This window comes from Mus caroli, chromosome 8 (genome assembly GCF_900094665.2).
Source record: "Mus caroli chromosome 8, CAROLI_EIJ_v1.1, whole genome shotgun sequence".
Classification (NCBI taxonomy): domain Eukaryota; kingdom Metazoa; phylum Chordata; class Mammalia; order Rodentia; family Muridae; genus Mus; species Mus caroli.
The window spans coordinates 63,756,202-63,772,155 of record NC_034577.1 but is presented as its reverse complement, the minus strand read 5'-3'; the positions used below and the strand labels follow the sequence as shown (position 1 = coordinate 63,772,155).

Sequence of the window (15,954 nt, the reverse complement as noted above, 5' to 3'; positions counted from 1 at the left end):
GGGATGGCTCAGTGGGAACTCAATCTGAGTTCGATTTCTGTCACCCACAGCAGAAGGTGAGAGCTGATTCCTGCAATATTTTCTCTGGCTTCTATACACGTGCTGTGTTACATGTGCCCCTCAATGAATACATGTAATATAATTTTTTTCGAGGCAGGGTTTCTCTGTGTTGCCCTGACTGTCCTGGAACTTACTGTGTAGATAGGCTGGCCTCAGACTCAGAGATCCACCTGCCTCTGACTCCCAAGTGCTGGGATTAAAAGCATGCGCCACCACGTCCAGAATAATATAACACTTTTATAAACAGTTGGTACAAAGCACAGACTCCAGTTGGGGTGTCTTTCCTGTATGAAGCTTTAGCTAAAAACAAAAGCCAGATAACCAGGTCTAGGTGCTGCAGTGAGCGCGGCAAACGGTCCTGATTGACATTTGTTCAGCGACCTCTAGAGGGCGCGCTCTGCTAGGATGTGAGCATGAGCGGCTCCGTGAGACCGGAGTCCCCTTCACAGCATTGGCCGTATCCCAGTCGATGGATCACCATCCTCCCAGGTGGCACAGCTGAATTTCCATCCTCCCAGGCCGCACAGCGGGGTCCCTGTCCTTCCAGGCCGGACAGCTGACACACCGGAAGCTTCCTACTGTCCTGCTAGAGCCTCTGTCAGTGCTGTAGCAGAGGATGACGACGCCCCAGAGGGAGGCTGGCTTAGACCCACTGTGTGCTCTCCAGTCTTCACCCTTCCTCTCCCTCCTCTTCCCTGCAGATGACGACCCCGACAGTGCGGTGGATGACCGGGACAGTGACTATAGGAGTGAGACCAGCAACAGCATCCCACCGCCCTACTATACGACTTCGCAGCCCAACGCCTCTGTGCACCAGTACTCCGTGCGGCCGCCCCCTCTGGGGTCCCGGGAGTCCTACAGTGACTCCATGCACAGCTATGAGGAGTTCTCTGAGCCGCGGGCGCTCAGGTGGCTGTGGAGCTGGGGAGTGGCCGGGAATGCACGGGCTCATCTCACAGAACATTTCTATTTACATTTTAAAATTACATTTATTTTGTTTGGGGGTACGTGTGTTATATCGTGTGTTAGGGAGTCAGACAACAAGTTGTTGGCTTCCCTCTCTCCCCACTGCTTTGTGGCTTTGAACTCAGGTCACCAGGCTTGGTGGCAAGCCCTTATACCCCACTGAGACCTATGTTAGTCCTTGGCACTTTTCTTGTAGCTTCCAGAGCCTTTTCTAGTTGTGTAGGGAGTTATGGGATAACCTGGACTACATGAGACCCTGTCTCAAAAAAACAAAATCAAGGCTTAGGTGCCACCTCTCTTCCTGTGTACGAGCCCCCTTTTAAATGTTCTGGCTCCATGTGCTTCCTGCCCTCTCCTACCAACTGTAACAATGACAGGTACCACTCCTGGTTTATGCCATGCCAGGGATGGAAACCAAGGCTTCACACATGCTACTCAGGCACTATGCCAACTGAACTGCAAGTACTCTTATGCTCGACTGGTGGTGTCTGGTGGCAATCTCTGGGAGGGACAGATGGTGGGACAGGGTGCGGGCCCCCTACGCTTAGCTGTGGAGAGGCCTAAGGAACAGCAATGGACTCAAGGCAGAGTCTGTATACTGAGACCACTACTCTGATCCCCATGTTGCCTGTTGTGGCTAGTGCTAGCTCGTGCATCTGCAAAGGGCATGAGTGGACCAGGACCTGCTGTGGGGTCAGTTGAGGACAGGGACGAGCGTGGTGGTGGGATCTCCCCATCAAAGGTGAAGGTTTCCATCAAGGGTTCAAGGAGCCAGGGGACTCATTGGAATGAATTCAGACCCAGCCTACGGAAGCCAGTAGGGAAGACTCCAATCCTACCCTTTAGTAAGCAGGGGTGGTAGACTCCAGCCTCTCAGCCAGCTCAGCCCTGCGGTGCACTTCAAAACCTCACCACTAGGAGTGTGTGTGCACATCACCCCTGGTTGACATCCAAACTGCCAAACAAGGTGGCTTGGCTATGGGCAGGGACAGGTTCCATTTGGAATAATCTAGGTTGAACATTAGGAGCTTATAATAGATGACTGGGCATGGCAGCGTGTCACGGGCTGCAGGGAAGAAAGAGTGGGTGCACAGGTTGAGATTGTTGAGATGGCTGAAGCTATACCAGTAGAGCAAGGGTCTGTGAGTCTCAGTTAAGCCAGTGCTTCTCGGTGCCTGAACAGCAGCATGTACCCAACAGGGGCTCAATTCATGCCGAGTAAGTGCGTGGCTCATGTGCCCCGTGTTTCTAATGTCTTGAGCAGTAACATAGACACAATGGCTGCTTGATCCATGATAAGCACACATGTGGCTGATAGGTGGGCCTGTGTTCCTGGAGCCGAAAGGGATGAGCCCCCTCAGTAGGTGCTCATTCTACGATGAGCAGATGTGTGGTCCATGTTGCAGCATCGAGCACACACAAGCACTCATTTCATGCCGCTTACGGGCCTGGGTGATGCAGCCTTGCTCCTGGTCTCTTGAGCAAGAATGAGCACACAGTAGGCACTCTGACTTTGTTGAACACACCCTGGGTGATGGTGTTGGGGGTGGGGGGGATGGTGGTGTGGCCAAGATCTGACCGTTTCTCCACAGCCCCACAGGCAGCAGCCGCTATGCTTCTTCCGGGGAGCTGAGCCAGGGAAGCTCACAGCTGAGCGAGGACTTCGACCCAGATGAGCACAGCCTGCAGGGCTCGGAGCTGGATGATGAGAGGGACCGCGATTCTTATCACTCCTGTCACAGCTCCGTGAGTTACCACAAGGACTCACCCCGCTGGGACCAGGACGATGAGGATTTGGAGGACCTGGAGGACCTGGAAGATGAGGAGCTGCCAGAGGAAGAGGAGGAGGAGGAGTTGGAGGAGGAGGGAGAGGAGGAGTTGGAGGAAGAGGATTTGGAGGAGGAGGAGGAGGTGCCTGATGACCTGGCCAGCTACGCCCAGCAGGAGGACACCACTGTGGCTGAGCCCAAAGAGTTCAAGCGGATCAGCTTCCCAACGGCTGCGCCTCAGAAGGATGACAAGGTTTCAGCTGTGCCTACAGAGGTCCCCGAGGTGGCCAAAGGCATCCCCAAAGCAGCCACACCTGAGGAGAAGGCAGCTGCAGAGCGTGCGCAGGAAGCCGAGCCCCCCAAGTCTGAGGAGAGGTATCTGGAGGAACTGAGGTGCAGGGCAGCATTGAGAGAGCTCTGTGGGCCTCTGAGAGCAGCACGTTGTGTAGGCAGAGATGGAGCGGGAGGCTGGGATCCCACAGAGACGTTCTGAGCCCCTGCCTGCCTTCCCCGGCTTAGTTTCAGATCTCGAGAGGAGGAAGAGGGCCAGGAAGGGCAGGATGCCATGTCCAGGGCCAAAGCCAACTGGTTGCGAGCCTTCAACAAAGTGCGCATGCAGCTGCAGGAGGTGAGTGACACAATCAGTCCATGTCCACACTCGTCTACAGCCACCATGGAGGCCACGCCCACCACAGAGGCCACGCCCACCAAGACCTGCCCATCAGCCCATACACCAGCAAGACCACATTCAACACCTTTCCCCTCCTCAACAACATTATACTCATCATTTCACCCCCTACCCAATAAATCCATGCTCACCACCTACCACAGCCAGCAGGCCACGCCTACCCAACCCCGAAAGACCACACCTACTCACACCCAGCAATACCACACCCACCACTCACAAACACAGTTCTACAGCCCCTTTGCAGACAGATGTGAGGGTCCCTGCTTCAACTCTCGTGGCCCTATTGGATGCTCTGGCTCTACATGCTGGCCCCACGGAAGCTGGACTTCCCAAATCTGTAATGATCCGAATTGGAGGCCCGAGACTGGAAAAGCCACGTAAGGGATCAATCTCACGGGTAAAGACAGAGGTTAGGACAGCGATGAGAGGTCAGAGGTCAGTTTTTAGAATTGGCATTTGGCAGAGAGGTCCTCACCACCTGCAGGAAGAGTGACAGGTGAAGTAGGACGTCACAGTGAGTCTTCTGAAGGCTCCTTAGTTTAGTTCAGCTTTGCACAGAACTGTGTTGATGTCCAGATGGCCATCCAAACTGGGCAGGAGCACCAGGAAGCAGGACACCCGAAGACCACCGACCACCCGAAGTCACACCACAGACATTACAAACCAGATTTCTTACCCTTTTAAGAATAGGATTAAAGGGACTGGCTAAATAGTTAAGAGAACTGGCTGTTCTTACAGAGGACCCCAAGTTTGGTTCTCAGCACCCATATGGCAGCTCAGAACTGTCTGTAACTCCAGATCCAAAGGACCAAACATCCTCTTCTGGCCTCTGTGGGCACCTGGAACACACACATGATGCACAGATACAAATGCAGACAAAACATCCATACACGTAAAAATAATCATAATAAAAAATTTAAGTTAGGGATGCTTAGGGGTGGGGAGCACCCTTTCAGAGGCAAAGGGGTGGGGTGGGGTGAAAAGAACTCTTGGAGGGGGGACCAGGAAGGAGACAAAATTTGGAATGTAAATAAATGGAATGTAAGAAAATTAGAGCCAGGCAGTGGTGGCGCACGCCTTTAATCCCAGCACTTGGGAGGCAGAGGCAGGTGGATTTCTGAGTTCGAGGCCAGCCTGGTCTACAGAGTGAGTTCCAGGACATCCAGGGCTATACAGAGAAACCCTGTCTCAAAACAAACAAACAAACAAAAAATTAGAGATGTTTAGCTGGATATGATGACACAGGGCAGTCATTCCTCAGCACTTGAGAGGCTGAGGCAGGGGGATTGCAGGTCAGAGAGAGAGAGAGAGAGAGAGAGAGAGAGAGAGCAAGAAGACTGAGTGGGGGAAATGATGTCAAGTGTTCAGGATTGATGGATGTTTGATTGACAGGTTCTCTGCCTCTTGCAGACTGTTTTACAGGCTAGGGTCCAGAAAGCCCAGGGCTACACAGGGAGATGTAGGACCTGGCTTTCCCAATTCTTCACCCACGTGGGAGATAGAAGGGGGTGAATAGCTTGCCTCAGGAATAGAGGGGTGACCAGTGTGCCTGTTTTCTGTCTGTCCTGCAGGCCCGAGGAGAAGGGGAGATGTCCAAGTCTCTATGGTTCAAAGGCGGGTGAGCAGTGCATCCCGGCTAAGGGGGGATATTTTAAAACCAGAGATCAAGGTTGGTTCACACCTGTTGCTCACACAGGGGTGGAGTGTCAAGAGGATCTCATATTGAGAGGAGAAAATAGTTTGTTGTTATTTATTTATTATTTATTTTTGAGAAAAGGTTTCTCTGTGTAGCCCTGACTGTCTGGGAACTCACTCTGTAGACCAGGCTGGCCTCGAACTCACAGAGATATGCCTGCCTTTGCCTTTAAAGTTGTGACTAAAGGCATGTGCCACCATCACCTGGCTCAGTCTTTTTTGTTTTCTTTTGTTAAGAGTACTAGTCTATGCCAACTTACCCATATGAGAGCCGGAATTCCAAAGAAAGGTCACACTCCTAGGCTTGCTTCAGTTTGTCTTTGCCTGACAGTTGAACTCTCAGCCCATGTGGAGGTTGGGGGTTCTGCACCTCTAGTGATGGGTGTAAGGCTGGGGCACAAGACTGGGCCCTCAGTGTCCCCGTGTATCTTGCAGTCCTGGTGGTGGCCTTATCATCATTGACAGCATGCCAGACATCAGGAAACGGAAGCCCATTCCCCTCGTGAGCGACCTGGTGAGCAGCTCCGTGCTCCCACCCTGAGTGGGACTGCTAGGAGCAGTGCACGGCCTGTACCACTGCCCAGGGTGGCCCTGAGGCTGGGGACTGCCCAGGCAGTCCTTGAGACTAATGTACCTTAATTTCCACCCTCCTGCATCCTGGACCTCAGGCTATGGTGAGTAACGGTGATGGAGGGGTCTCTCCTCAGACATGCTTGTTGGGGGATCTTTCAGCTGTCACCCATGTGTGGGGGCTAAGGCTCATGGTGAGAAGAACAGGTGTTCTCATACTCGGGAGGGAGCTACCTTTATTCACCACGACCCAGCTGAGAGTTTTGCTCAGTGGGTGTCTCCCAAGTCCCACCTTAGGGGTGTGGGAAATTCGCCCCCCAGGATTCCTTCTGACCCAGCCCCCAGTCCCAGCACTGAGACTCCCCTTGTGTGGCCTGCACTCACTGGCGACCTTCTCACCACAGTCATTGGTGCAGTCTCGGAAGGCGGGCATCACCTCGGCCTTGGCCTCCAGCACGTTGAACAATGAAGAGCTGGTGAGTAGGGGGCTCGGGAAGGGACTCCGCGGTGATGTAAGAGCGGAGGTTGTGGGGAGCCGTGGTGTCCGAGACTCCCGCGTTACATACAGCCCTTGTTCCTCTGCAGAAAAATCACGTTTACAAGAAGACCCTGCAAGCCTTAATCTACCCCATCTCCTGTACCACGCCGCACAATTTTGAGGTGTGGACGGCCACCACGCCCACCTACTGCTATGAGTGCGAGGGGCTGCTGTGGGGCATCGCGCGGCAGGGCATGCGATGCACCGAGTGCGGCGTTAAGTGCCACGAGAAGTGCCAGGACCTGCTCAATGCGGATTGCCTGCAGCGTAAGGGGCGGGGCCAGGCACTGAGGGGCGGGACTGAGACGGGTGGGTGTGGTCAGGGTTAGCCAGACCGCCTTCACAGTGAGGGACAGGTAGGGGCCCCAGACGAGAGGGGAAGAACCAGGCTGGAGTGGACCAGGCCTGGAGGGTTGAGCTGCGTGGTCAGCTTAGCTGAGGGGAAGTGGCAAAGCCCTCAATCGCTGGCTGCAATAGCTCAGGGTTCTTCTGGCGGTGAAATGGAGATGCTACTAGTATAATGAGCCAGAGGTAAGGCAACAGGCATGGGCTTAGCTTAGGGACCGGGCTCCTCAAGGTTTCTGCAAACTGGTTCTCAACTTGTAGGTCACAACCTATTTGGGGGATTGCATATCAGATATCCTACATATTTTCATTATGATTCGTAACAGTATAGCAAAATTACAGTTGTGAAGTAGCAACCAAATAATTGATTGGGCGTCATTACAACATGAGGAACTGTATTAAGGGGCTGCATTGGAATGTTGAGAATTTTATGAGCTGGGACAGGCCATGAGGCTGCAGGAGTGGAGAAAAGCTGAGGAGGTAGAGGCAGCAGGTGCTGGTCTGCACAGGGGCTTTCAGGTGAGACAGGCTACTGCCCTCCTGCTCTGCCTGCCTTAGAGAAAGGAGGTCCTCAGGAGGGGAGGGGACTAAGAGACTGAGTCCCAATGTGCTGATGATCTAACAGGGCAGGGCTTTGAGAGGAAGGATGCCCACCTGGCAGGAAGGCTGTAATGCTCAGACAGGGTGATGGGTGAGTGACAAGGAAGTCTTGGAGGGGACAGTGTGTCCTAGAGGGTGTGGCTTGGAGGACCACATCTCAGTGGGATGTGCCCTCAGCTGGCACTAGGTTTGTAGGTAGGTGGAGACTCTGTGTAGGCATGGACTCACCGTGATGCCTGGGGCAGGACTCAGTGGACAGAAAATTCAGGATATGACTGACAGGGAAATGCCTAGGGTGGGGCCTAAAGATGGGCAGAGACTCAGGGCGGTAGTCTCAAGAGACTGGGCTCTGGGAGGGAAGGAGATTCCAGGTGAGGAGTGGCCTCATGGGAGTGGCCAATCCAGAGCAGCCTCAGAGGGTAGGGCCCTTTGGTGACCCGCTGGGGTTGGAGGGTTGGAAGCTAGCAGCTGGTCACTAAGGCCAGGTACATCTGCAACTCAGGGGCGGCTGAGAAGAGTTCCAAGCATGGCGCTGAAGACCGCACGCAGAACATTATCATGGTGCTGAAGGACCGCATGAAGATCCGAGAGCGCAACAAGCCTGAGATCTTCGAGCTTATCCAAGAGATCTTCGCGGTCACCAAGAGCGCGCACACACAGCAGATGAAGGCTGTCAAGCAGAGTGTGCTGGACGGCACATCCAAGTGGTCTGCCAAAATTAGCATCACGGGTGCGCGTGCACAGACAGCCCTGGGGAGAGAACCGAGGGGTGCTTGGAACTGAGAGAGGGCTGCAGCTTGAGGTGGACCTCAGGGAAGCCGCTTCTAACATGCATGCGAGAGTGGTCCCACCTATGGTGCATAAGTGGATGGGTGATGGATGGGTAGCTGGATGGATGGATAGATGGATGGATGAGCTTTAAGGCTTGGGTATGAGGGAGGATGGATGGATGGATGGATGGATGGATGGATGGATGGATGGATGGATGACAATAGATGGGTAGAAAGGTGGTGAGTGAATGAGTAGGGAGCTAGCATATCGATGAATGGGTAGGTGGACGACAGGAGAGAGGAGCGGGTGAGTGGGTGGAAGGATGAGTGGATAAAGGCTTGGATAGTTGGGTAGGTGGCAGGATTGCAGGGTAGGTGGAAAATACGAGAGAGGGAGGGAGGGAGGGNCGAGAGAGGGAGGGAGGGAGGGAGGGAGGGAGGGAGGGAGGGAGGGGTGGATGGGTGGATGGATGGATAGGTGGATGGATAAGTGGATGGTGGATGGATAGATGGGTGGGTGGATAGAAGGTTGGGTAGCTGCAGGATTTATTGTATGGATGGGTGGACTGAGAGACAGATGGGTAGATGGTTAATGGGAAGGGTAGATGCATCAGCTTTGGAGACCTGTGGCAACTCTCTAGCAAGACTAGCTGGGCTGTCGCTGTGGCTGGCCCATGTCACAGATCTCCTGGGGCATGTGCTAGTGACTGCTTTTGGCAAGTTCCCCATCTTGAAAGCACATTTGTGTGGTGTGTCTTTCAGTGGTCTGTGCCCAGGGCTTGCAGGCCAAGGACAAGACAGGATCCAGTGACCCTTATGTCACCGTCCAGGTTGGGAAGACCAAGAAAAGGACAAAAACCATCTACGGGAACCTCAACCCAGTGTGGGAAGAGAATTTTCATTTGTGAGTAACTGGCTGGGTTCCCAGTTTCAAAGTAGCCTTACTTCTAGGTTAGTTTTTAGGGACCTCTGAAACTGGACACAGGGCAGCGGCCTGATGCCTGCCCTTCGGTCTGACTCCCTACACAGTGAATGTCACAACTCCTCTGACCGGATCAAAGTTCGTGTTTGGGATGAAGATGACGACATAAAATCCCGTGTGAAGCAAAGGTTTAAGAGGGAATCTGATGACTTCCTAGGGCAGACAATCATCGAGGTGCGGACGCTTAGCGGCGAGATGGATGTGTGGTACAATCTGGGTGAGTGAGGGCAGGGCTTAGGGGGGCTTGAAGTCAGAGAAAGAGATGGCCCAGGATATGCAGCACAAGAGAGACCCTGGGGGTCAGGGAGGCTGCAAGGCTTCTGTGTATTGAAGCAGACCTGCTGCCCTGAGACTCCCCTCATGTCCTCCCTCATAACCCACAGACAAGAGAACAGACAAGTCGGCCGTGTCGGGGGCCATTCGGCTTCACATCAGTGTGGAGATCAAAGGAGAAGAGAAGGTGGCCCCCTACCATGTCCAGTACACCTGTCTGCATGAGGTGAGCCAAAAGGACCAAGAAGCATACAGCTGGCTCCTTCATCACCACATCCTTCCTCCCCGCACACACTGTGTGGCTCCTTACACAGTCCCCCTCTGCCTGAGAAACCACTACTCCTGCATCAAGGCCCCGATCCAGGGACCCTTCCTGTGGGCCTCCAAGCCAGCTCTCGTGGCTGCACTCGTAGCTGGGCTCCAGTGCTGAGCTCTCCTGCTCCTGCCTGGCCTTCTGCAGAGAAATCTGTCCCTAAGTGGAGCTTCTCAAATGAGTGTGACTCGATGTATGGATTACTAACTGGAGGAATAAAGAATAAGGTCAACAGAGTTAGGGAGCAATTGGGGCATGGCTGAGAGATCAGGTAGATGACAAAGGGTGCACGGAATGTTGAATGGTCTTGGGTGAATTTGTGGATAGTTGGATACTTGGAAAAGAGGTTGGTGGATGGGGAGACAAATTGGTAGGTGGACAGATGGACAAATGGAAATACAAGAAATGGATAAGATTTGTGGGGGACTCAGGTGGTGGGTGGATGGGTGTGTGGCTAAGGACTAGTGTTAGTGCACATGTGGAACCCGGGTGCTGGAGGGTGATGGGCGAGGGCCTGGAAGGTTGGCTGAGGTTGGCTTCTTCTCCATTCCCAATGCCATGTCTCCTTGGTACAGAACCTGTTCCACTTTGTGACGGACGTGCAGAACAATGGTGTAGTGAAGATTCCCGATGCCAAGGGTGACGACGCCTGGAAGGTTTACTACGATGAGACGGCCCAGGAGATCGTGGATGAGTTTGCCATGCGCTATGGCGTTGAGTCCATCTACCAAGCCATGACGTGAGGGCTCAGCGGGTTGGCGGGGCCTAGGCGACACTAGCAGATCTGGGGAAGGGGGTATGCCACATTCCCAGGAGATTATCAGGATGCCCCTATTGGGAGGTAGGGGCTAGGAACCAGGGAGAGGTGAGAAAAGTGGCAACTGGCCAAGAGCTAGAGGAGGGTGTGGGGATGGGCACCCCCGAGGCATCGGCATTCAGGCTGAGGCAAAGGATCTGGAGCAGAGGACCATCCTTGGCTACATACTGGGTGTGAAACCATCTTGGGCTATAAGATGAAAACTTAAATTCAAAGGCATGGAAGAAAGGACACGGGCATTTCATAGAAATTCAAAGGACTGAGCCAGAGGGAAAGGACACAGGAAGAGGGTGGTGTCTTGGAGTTCTGGGGACCCCACAGTCTTGGTTCTCAGACCCAGTACCTTCCGCTTCCACCCGCCAGCCACTTTGCCTGCCTCTCCTCCAAGTATATGTGCCCTGGGGTACCCGCTGTCATGAGCACCCTGCTTGCCAACATCAACGCCTACTACGCACACACCACCGCCTCCACCAACGTGTCTGCCTCTGACCGCTTCGCTGCCTCCAATTTCGGGGTCAGTCTCAGGGGCTAGGGCTGGACAGACTTCCTTGGTCCATAGTGCCTCTGCCCCAGTGTTTCCCTGTCTCGGAGCCTCAGTTTGCTCATCTGTAGAATGGAATCAGACATGATGAGGGGGTAGAGCGTCCAGGTGTTGGTGGTTCAAGCCTTTAATCCCAGCACTCAGGAGGCAGAGGCAGGAGGATCTTTAGAGTTCAAGGCCAGCCTGCTTTACAGTTCTAGGATACCCAGGGCTACACACAGAAACCCTATCTAAAAACAAACTCCCTAAACCCCAAAAAGAATGGGTAGAGCCGGGCGTGGTGGCGCACGCCTTTAATCCCAGCACTCGGGAAGCAGAGGCAGGCGGATTTCTGAGTTCGAGGCCAGCCTGGTCTACAAAGTGAGTTCCAGGACAGCCCGGGCTACACAGAGAAACCCTGTCTCGAAAAACAAAAAACAAAAAACAAAAAACAAAAAACAACAACAAAAAAAAGAATGGGTAGAGCATTTGAAGCTCAGAGGGCTGGATAAATGAGGTACTGGGTTCCATCTGCACCACACATAAAACAGGCATGGTAATATGCATGCTGTCATCTCAGCTCCTAGGAGGCTGAGGCAGGATGATCTCCAGCTCCTGGCCAGCCTGGGCTACAGAGATCTTTTGTTAAAAAGAAACGGGGTGTGGTTGGGTGGCAAAGCTTAGTGGTTAGGGAGCACTCAGCCAGCTTAGCAGCCTACATTCAGTGACTTCACCAGACTCCCCCAGGTCTGTTTTCACCCCCACCCCAATCTTCCACTTAGAAAGAGCGCTTTGTGAAACTTCTGGATCAGCTACACAATTCCCTGCGGATCGACCTGTCCATGTACCGGGTGAGGCTGGTGGGCCTGAGTCTGCTGCCCCTTGTTTACCTGTGGGGGGACAGTCACCCAGAGAGAGGGCCTGGAAACCCAGCACAGCCTGCACATGCCCTTGCATCCTCTCATGGACATGCCCCACTGTGCAGTCTGGAGGACTGACATGTGCTCACCAGTGCACCATGTGGCACTGACTCCAGTCTCTCATTACCCACTTGCTGCCAACAGAACAACTTCCCAGCCAGCAGCCCTGAGCGGTTGCAGGATCTCAAGTCCACAGTGGACCTGCTCACCAGCATCACCTTCTTCCGGATGAAGGTGGGTGTCCTCGCACAGCCACATGAAGAAACCTCGTGGCCTGACTGTGGCCACTGCTACAGTGTACCCTTAAACAAAACACATAATGGGGGCCAGCAAAATGGTGCAGTGGGAAAAGGTGCTTGCCACCAAACCTGACTCCATGAGTTCAATCCCCTGGACCCACATGGTGGAAGGGAGAACCGACCCCCACAGGATGTCCTCTGGCCTCCATATGTGCATGTATCACACGCACACATGCATACCACACACACATGCTAAAATATGTATGATTAAAAAACAAGAAAAATTACATAGGTGTGGTGGCACATACCCACCCATGTCATAGCTCTTGGGAAGCAGAAGAAGGGAAACTCGGAGTCTGAGGCCAAGCCTGGTCTACATAAGGAGACAAATTAGTAACAAACAACAGGAATATTGTGGGGAAGCCCACCAGTCAATCAATTCATAGCAGCTCATACCTGGTCTGTGCGCTATGGGTCCAGCCTCCTCACCCAGCCTCTCTGCTTTCAGGTTCAGGAACTGCAGAGCCCGCCGCGTGCCAGCCAAGTAGTGAAAGACTGTGTGAAGGCCTGCCTCAACTCCACCTATGAGTACATCTTCAACAACTGCCATGAACTCTATGGCCGGGAGTACCAAACGGATCCGGTGAGACTTGGATGGGACTTCACCTTCACAGGAGCCCTGGGACATGCTGTGCTCAGACCCTCAGTGTTGTCTTCTGGAATTCATACTGACAGAACACACAGCATAGGGCACTTAGCACCAAGCATGCAGTACAGAACACACAGCACTGAGCACACAGCACCAAGCACTCAGTACGGAGCACACAGCACCAAGCACACGGCAGGCAGTCAAGAATGAGCTCTCTGAGTTTGGCTTAAAGCCTTAAGGTTAGTAGAAAGTTTCTATTTGCAAAAGGTTCAGTGAGTCTGGTCTGTTAGAGTTGAGTACTTACTGCTCCTCCAGAGGACTAGAGTTTGATTCCCAGCACCCACACGGTGGCCCACAGCCACCTATAACTGCAGTGCCTCTGGCCTCCTTGGGCACCCACATGCACATGGTGTACATATAGACACACAGACATACGCATACAGTCAAAGAAATCTTAAAAAAGAAAGATTTGAAAGCTGGTGAGAGGTAAGAGGGCAGGCTAGGGCTTGCCACCAAGCCTGGTTACCTGTGGTTCGTCCATGAGACCCGCATGGTGTAGAAAGACAGTCCATACCTATGCCAGCCTAGCCCTCAGGACACTGAGACGTGAGGATGGACTGTTCCAGGCCAGCCTGGGCTACATCTTAAGTTTCTGCTTCAGAAAAGAAAAGATACTTGCTTGGATTGAATTTCTTTCAGTTTTTCTTCCTTTTTCAGTTTGTTTGTTTGTTTGTTTGAAATGAGAGTCTTACCACAAAGCCCATTTGGTCCCAAGTCTGTGGTGCAAGAGTGTGGCCTGCAGTACCCCTGACACCCTAACTGCTACGAATTGTCCCTTTCTCCTCTTTCAGGCCAAGAAAGGGGAGGTTCCTCCAGAGGAGCAAGGCCCTAGCATCAAGAACCTGGATTTCTGGTCCAAGCTGATCACCCTCATCGTGTCTATCATCGAGGAAGATAAGAATTCTTACACACCCTGCCTCAATCAGTGAGCTTGGGCTGAGGTCATGGGAGAGGCTTCACAAGTGTGTGCTAGGTCCTTGGTCACAGAGTGACCCTATCTGAAAAATCCACTCGTGTGTGTGTGTGTCTGTCTGTCTGTCTGTCTGTGTGAGAAAGAGAGGCCCCATAGGTTGGCTTTCTTTACTGTTCATTTTGTGTGTGTAGGGTCTCTGTAAAGATGACTTCATACTTACTCTGTAGCCCAGGTTGGCCCTTAGCTTCAGGGCCTTCTCTTTGCCTTGGTCTTCTGAGAAGCTGTGAAGACAGGCCTGAGCCACAGATCCACCTGTGAAATTTAGCGTCTTATTATATGAGTGTGCAAAAACGTGTGTGTGTGTGTTTACAACTGGAGCATGAACTTTGAAAATTTTTAAATTAGCATTTACTTTATTTTACTTTTAAATATTTATTACTATATGTGTTTAGGTGTTGTGCCTGCATGTGTCTGTGAACCATGTTTGTGCCTGTGGAGACCCTAAGAGGACATTAGGTCCCTTGGATCTTTGGTTGCAGATGGTTTCAACTGTCATGTGGGTGATGGGAATCAAACCTGGGTCCTGTGTGTATGTGTGTATGTGTGTCACAGAGATAGCTGTGAAGGTCTATAGGCCCTTGTCCACTTTGCCAGAGACATGGCTGCTTGGGGAGGCAAAATGCACTTATCCCATGCTGCAGCTGGGCTGGTGCTGGATTCTAGGGAACTGGAGATGGTTTGGGGGTCCACAGGCCCTGATAAGGCCAGGGCTGTGAGGTTCTCAGACTCTTAAACATCCAGGCTGGGAGTTGCAGAAGAGCAGAGAATGGAGTCTGGCCAAAGGACAGCATCTAGCCCAGGACAGGGATGGGGGGCATAATGGGGAGCTCAAGCTTATCCCAGTGGGGTGATTGTCCTTAGCTTAGCGGCAGCAGGCTTGGTGGCTGTTGTGGCTGGGAGCACAGAGAGGCCTTCTACAGGAGATTAGGCTGCAGCTCTGTAGGCAAAGGCCTTCTTTTTGGCTCCCCACAGCAGAAAGAGACAGCCTATGGTTCTAAACAGTTTACTATCATGGTGGAAAAATGAATTCGTAAAACCATACCCCACTTCTCAGGGTGGGCCTGAGATTAAATACCTTTTGCAGGGAGGAATGTCTAGAAAGGAAGCTTATTGGCTAAGCCCTCAGGCTAGGCACGTCATTAGCTTGGAGAACTCTGTTTGGGGCCTACGTGACCACAGGACATATTTCTTTTACGTGAGAAGCATGGCACCTGTTCCAAGTCAGGAGTCTGGCAGGGAGCATGGAGTCACCTAAGCCTCAGGTGTGTGGCCACTGAGTCTCTGGGTCTCGACCTGCTCTACCTTACCAAACGTCCTGGCATGGTTTTACCTCCCACAGAGGTCTCAGGACAACTTGTGGGAGTCAGCTCTCTATGTCCACCCTGTGGATTCTAGGGATTGTCTTCAGGCTTGGCGGCATGTGCCTTTACCCACTGAGCCATGCTACTGGCCTAGAAATGAACTTTTATATAATTGTTTAATATACTTGTGCCTAGTTCAGTGTGCATACCTGCAGTTCCAGCTACTCACGAGGTGGAGAATCCCTGTTTCAGAAACCATAACAGATCATGCAGTTTTATACAAAGACAGCACGGTTCAGTGCAGTGTCGTGCACTGTGTGGTCGTGCAGAAGCATGGACACAGCTGGTTATAGATTGGCTCTGTGAAATAGTTATCAAGTAGCTCAAGGAGCCATTTGGTCAGTTTCTTTCAAAGTGAGCCATAGAGTGGGGGTAGGGAGCATAAATCCTAATATCACATGGTTCCTTAGGTATAGAATTAGGCTGGTATGTATACAGATGGATCAAATCAAAGGTGTGTGTGTGTGTGTATAGGAGTGTGTGGATTGGGGGATAGGTGTGTGTGCAAATAGGTGTGTGTGTGTTCGTGGATAAGTGGGTATGTTTGTGGATAGGTGTGTGTGTGTGTGTATAGGTGTGTGTGTTTCTGTGTGTGTATAGCTGTATTATGTGTAGATAGCTGTGTGTGTGTATAGCTATGTGTGTGTGTGTGTGTGTGTATAGCTCTGTGTGTGTGTGTGTGTATAGCTGTGTGTGTGTGTGTATGTGTGTATGTGTGTGTGGATAGCTGTGTGTGTGGATAGCTGTGTGTGTGTGTGTGGATAGCTGTGTGTGTGTGTGTGTATGTGTGTGTGTGTGTGTGTGGATAGCTGTGTGTGTGTGTGGATAGCTGTGTGTGTGTGTATG

At 52.4% G+C, this 15,954-nt stretch overlaps 1 protein-coding gene across 7 annotated transcripts in view; it reads left to right on the top strand.

Moving 5' to 3' along the window:
* Positions 1–15,954, top strand: part of Unc13a (unc-13 homolog A) — a 46,468-nt gene that overhangs the window by 11,052 nt on the left and 19,462 nt on the right. For all 7 annotated transcript variants that reach the window (XM_021169419.1, XM_029480501.1, XM_029480497.1 and 4 more), the window contains exons 9-26: positions 762–969; positions 2,619–3,170; positions 3,315–3,423; positions 5,055–5,101; positions 5,614–5,692; positions 5,847–5,852; positions 6,153–6,224; positions 6,334–6,553; positions 7,734–7,961; positions 8,764–8,905; positions 9,031–9,200; positions 9,367–9,482; positions 10,145–10,308; positions 10,750–10,900; positions 11,689–11,757; positions 11,971–12,060; positions 12,574–12,708; positions 13,566–13,699. In XM_021169419.1, the coding sequence (XP_021025078.1) occupies positions 762–969; positions 2,619–3,170; positions 3,315–3,423; positions 5,055–5,101; positions 5,614–5,692; positions 5,847–5,852; positions 6,153–6,224; positions 6,334–6,553; positions 7,734–7,961; positions 8,764–8,905; positions 9,031–9,200; positions 9,367–9,482; positions 10,145–10,308; positions 10,750–10,900; positions 11,689–11,757; positions 11,971–12,060; positions 12,574–12,708; positions 13,566–13,699 (2,692 nt within the window). The remainder of the gene's footprint in view (positions 1–761; positions 970–2,618; positions 3,171–3,314; positions 3,424–5,054; positions 5,102–5,613; positions 5,693–5,846; positions 5,853–6,152; positions 6,225–6,333; positions 6,554–7,733; positions 7,962–8,763; positions 8,906–9,030; positions 9,201–9,366; positions 9,483–10,144; positions 10,309–10,749; positions 10,901–11,688; positions 11,758–11,970; positions 12,061–12,573; positions 12,709–13,565; positions 13,700–15,954) is intronic.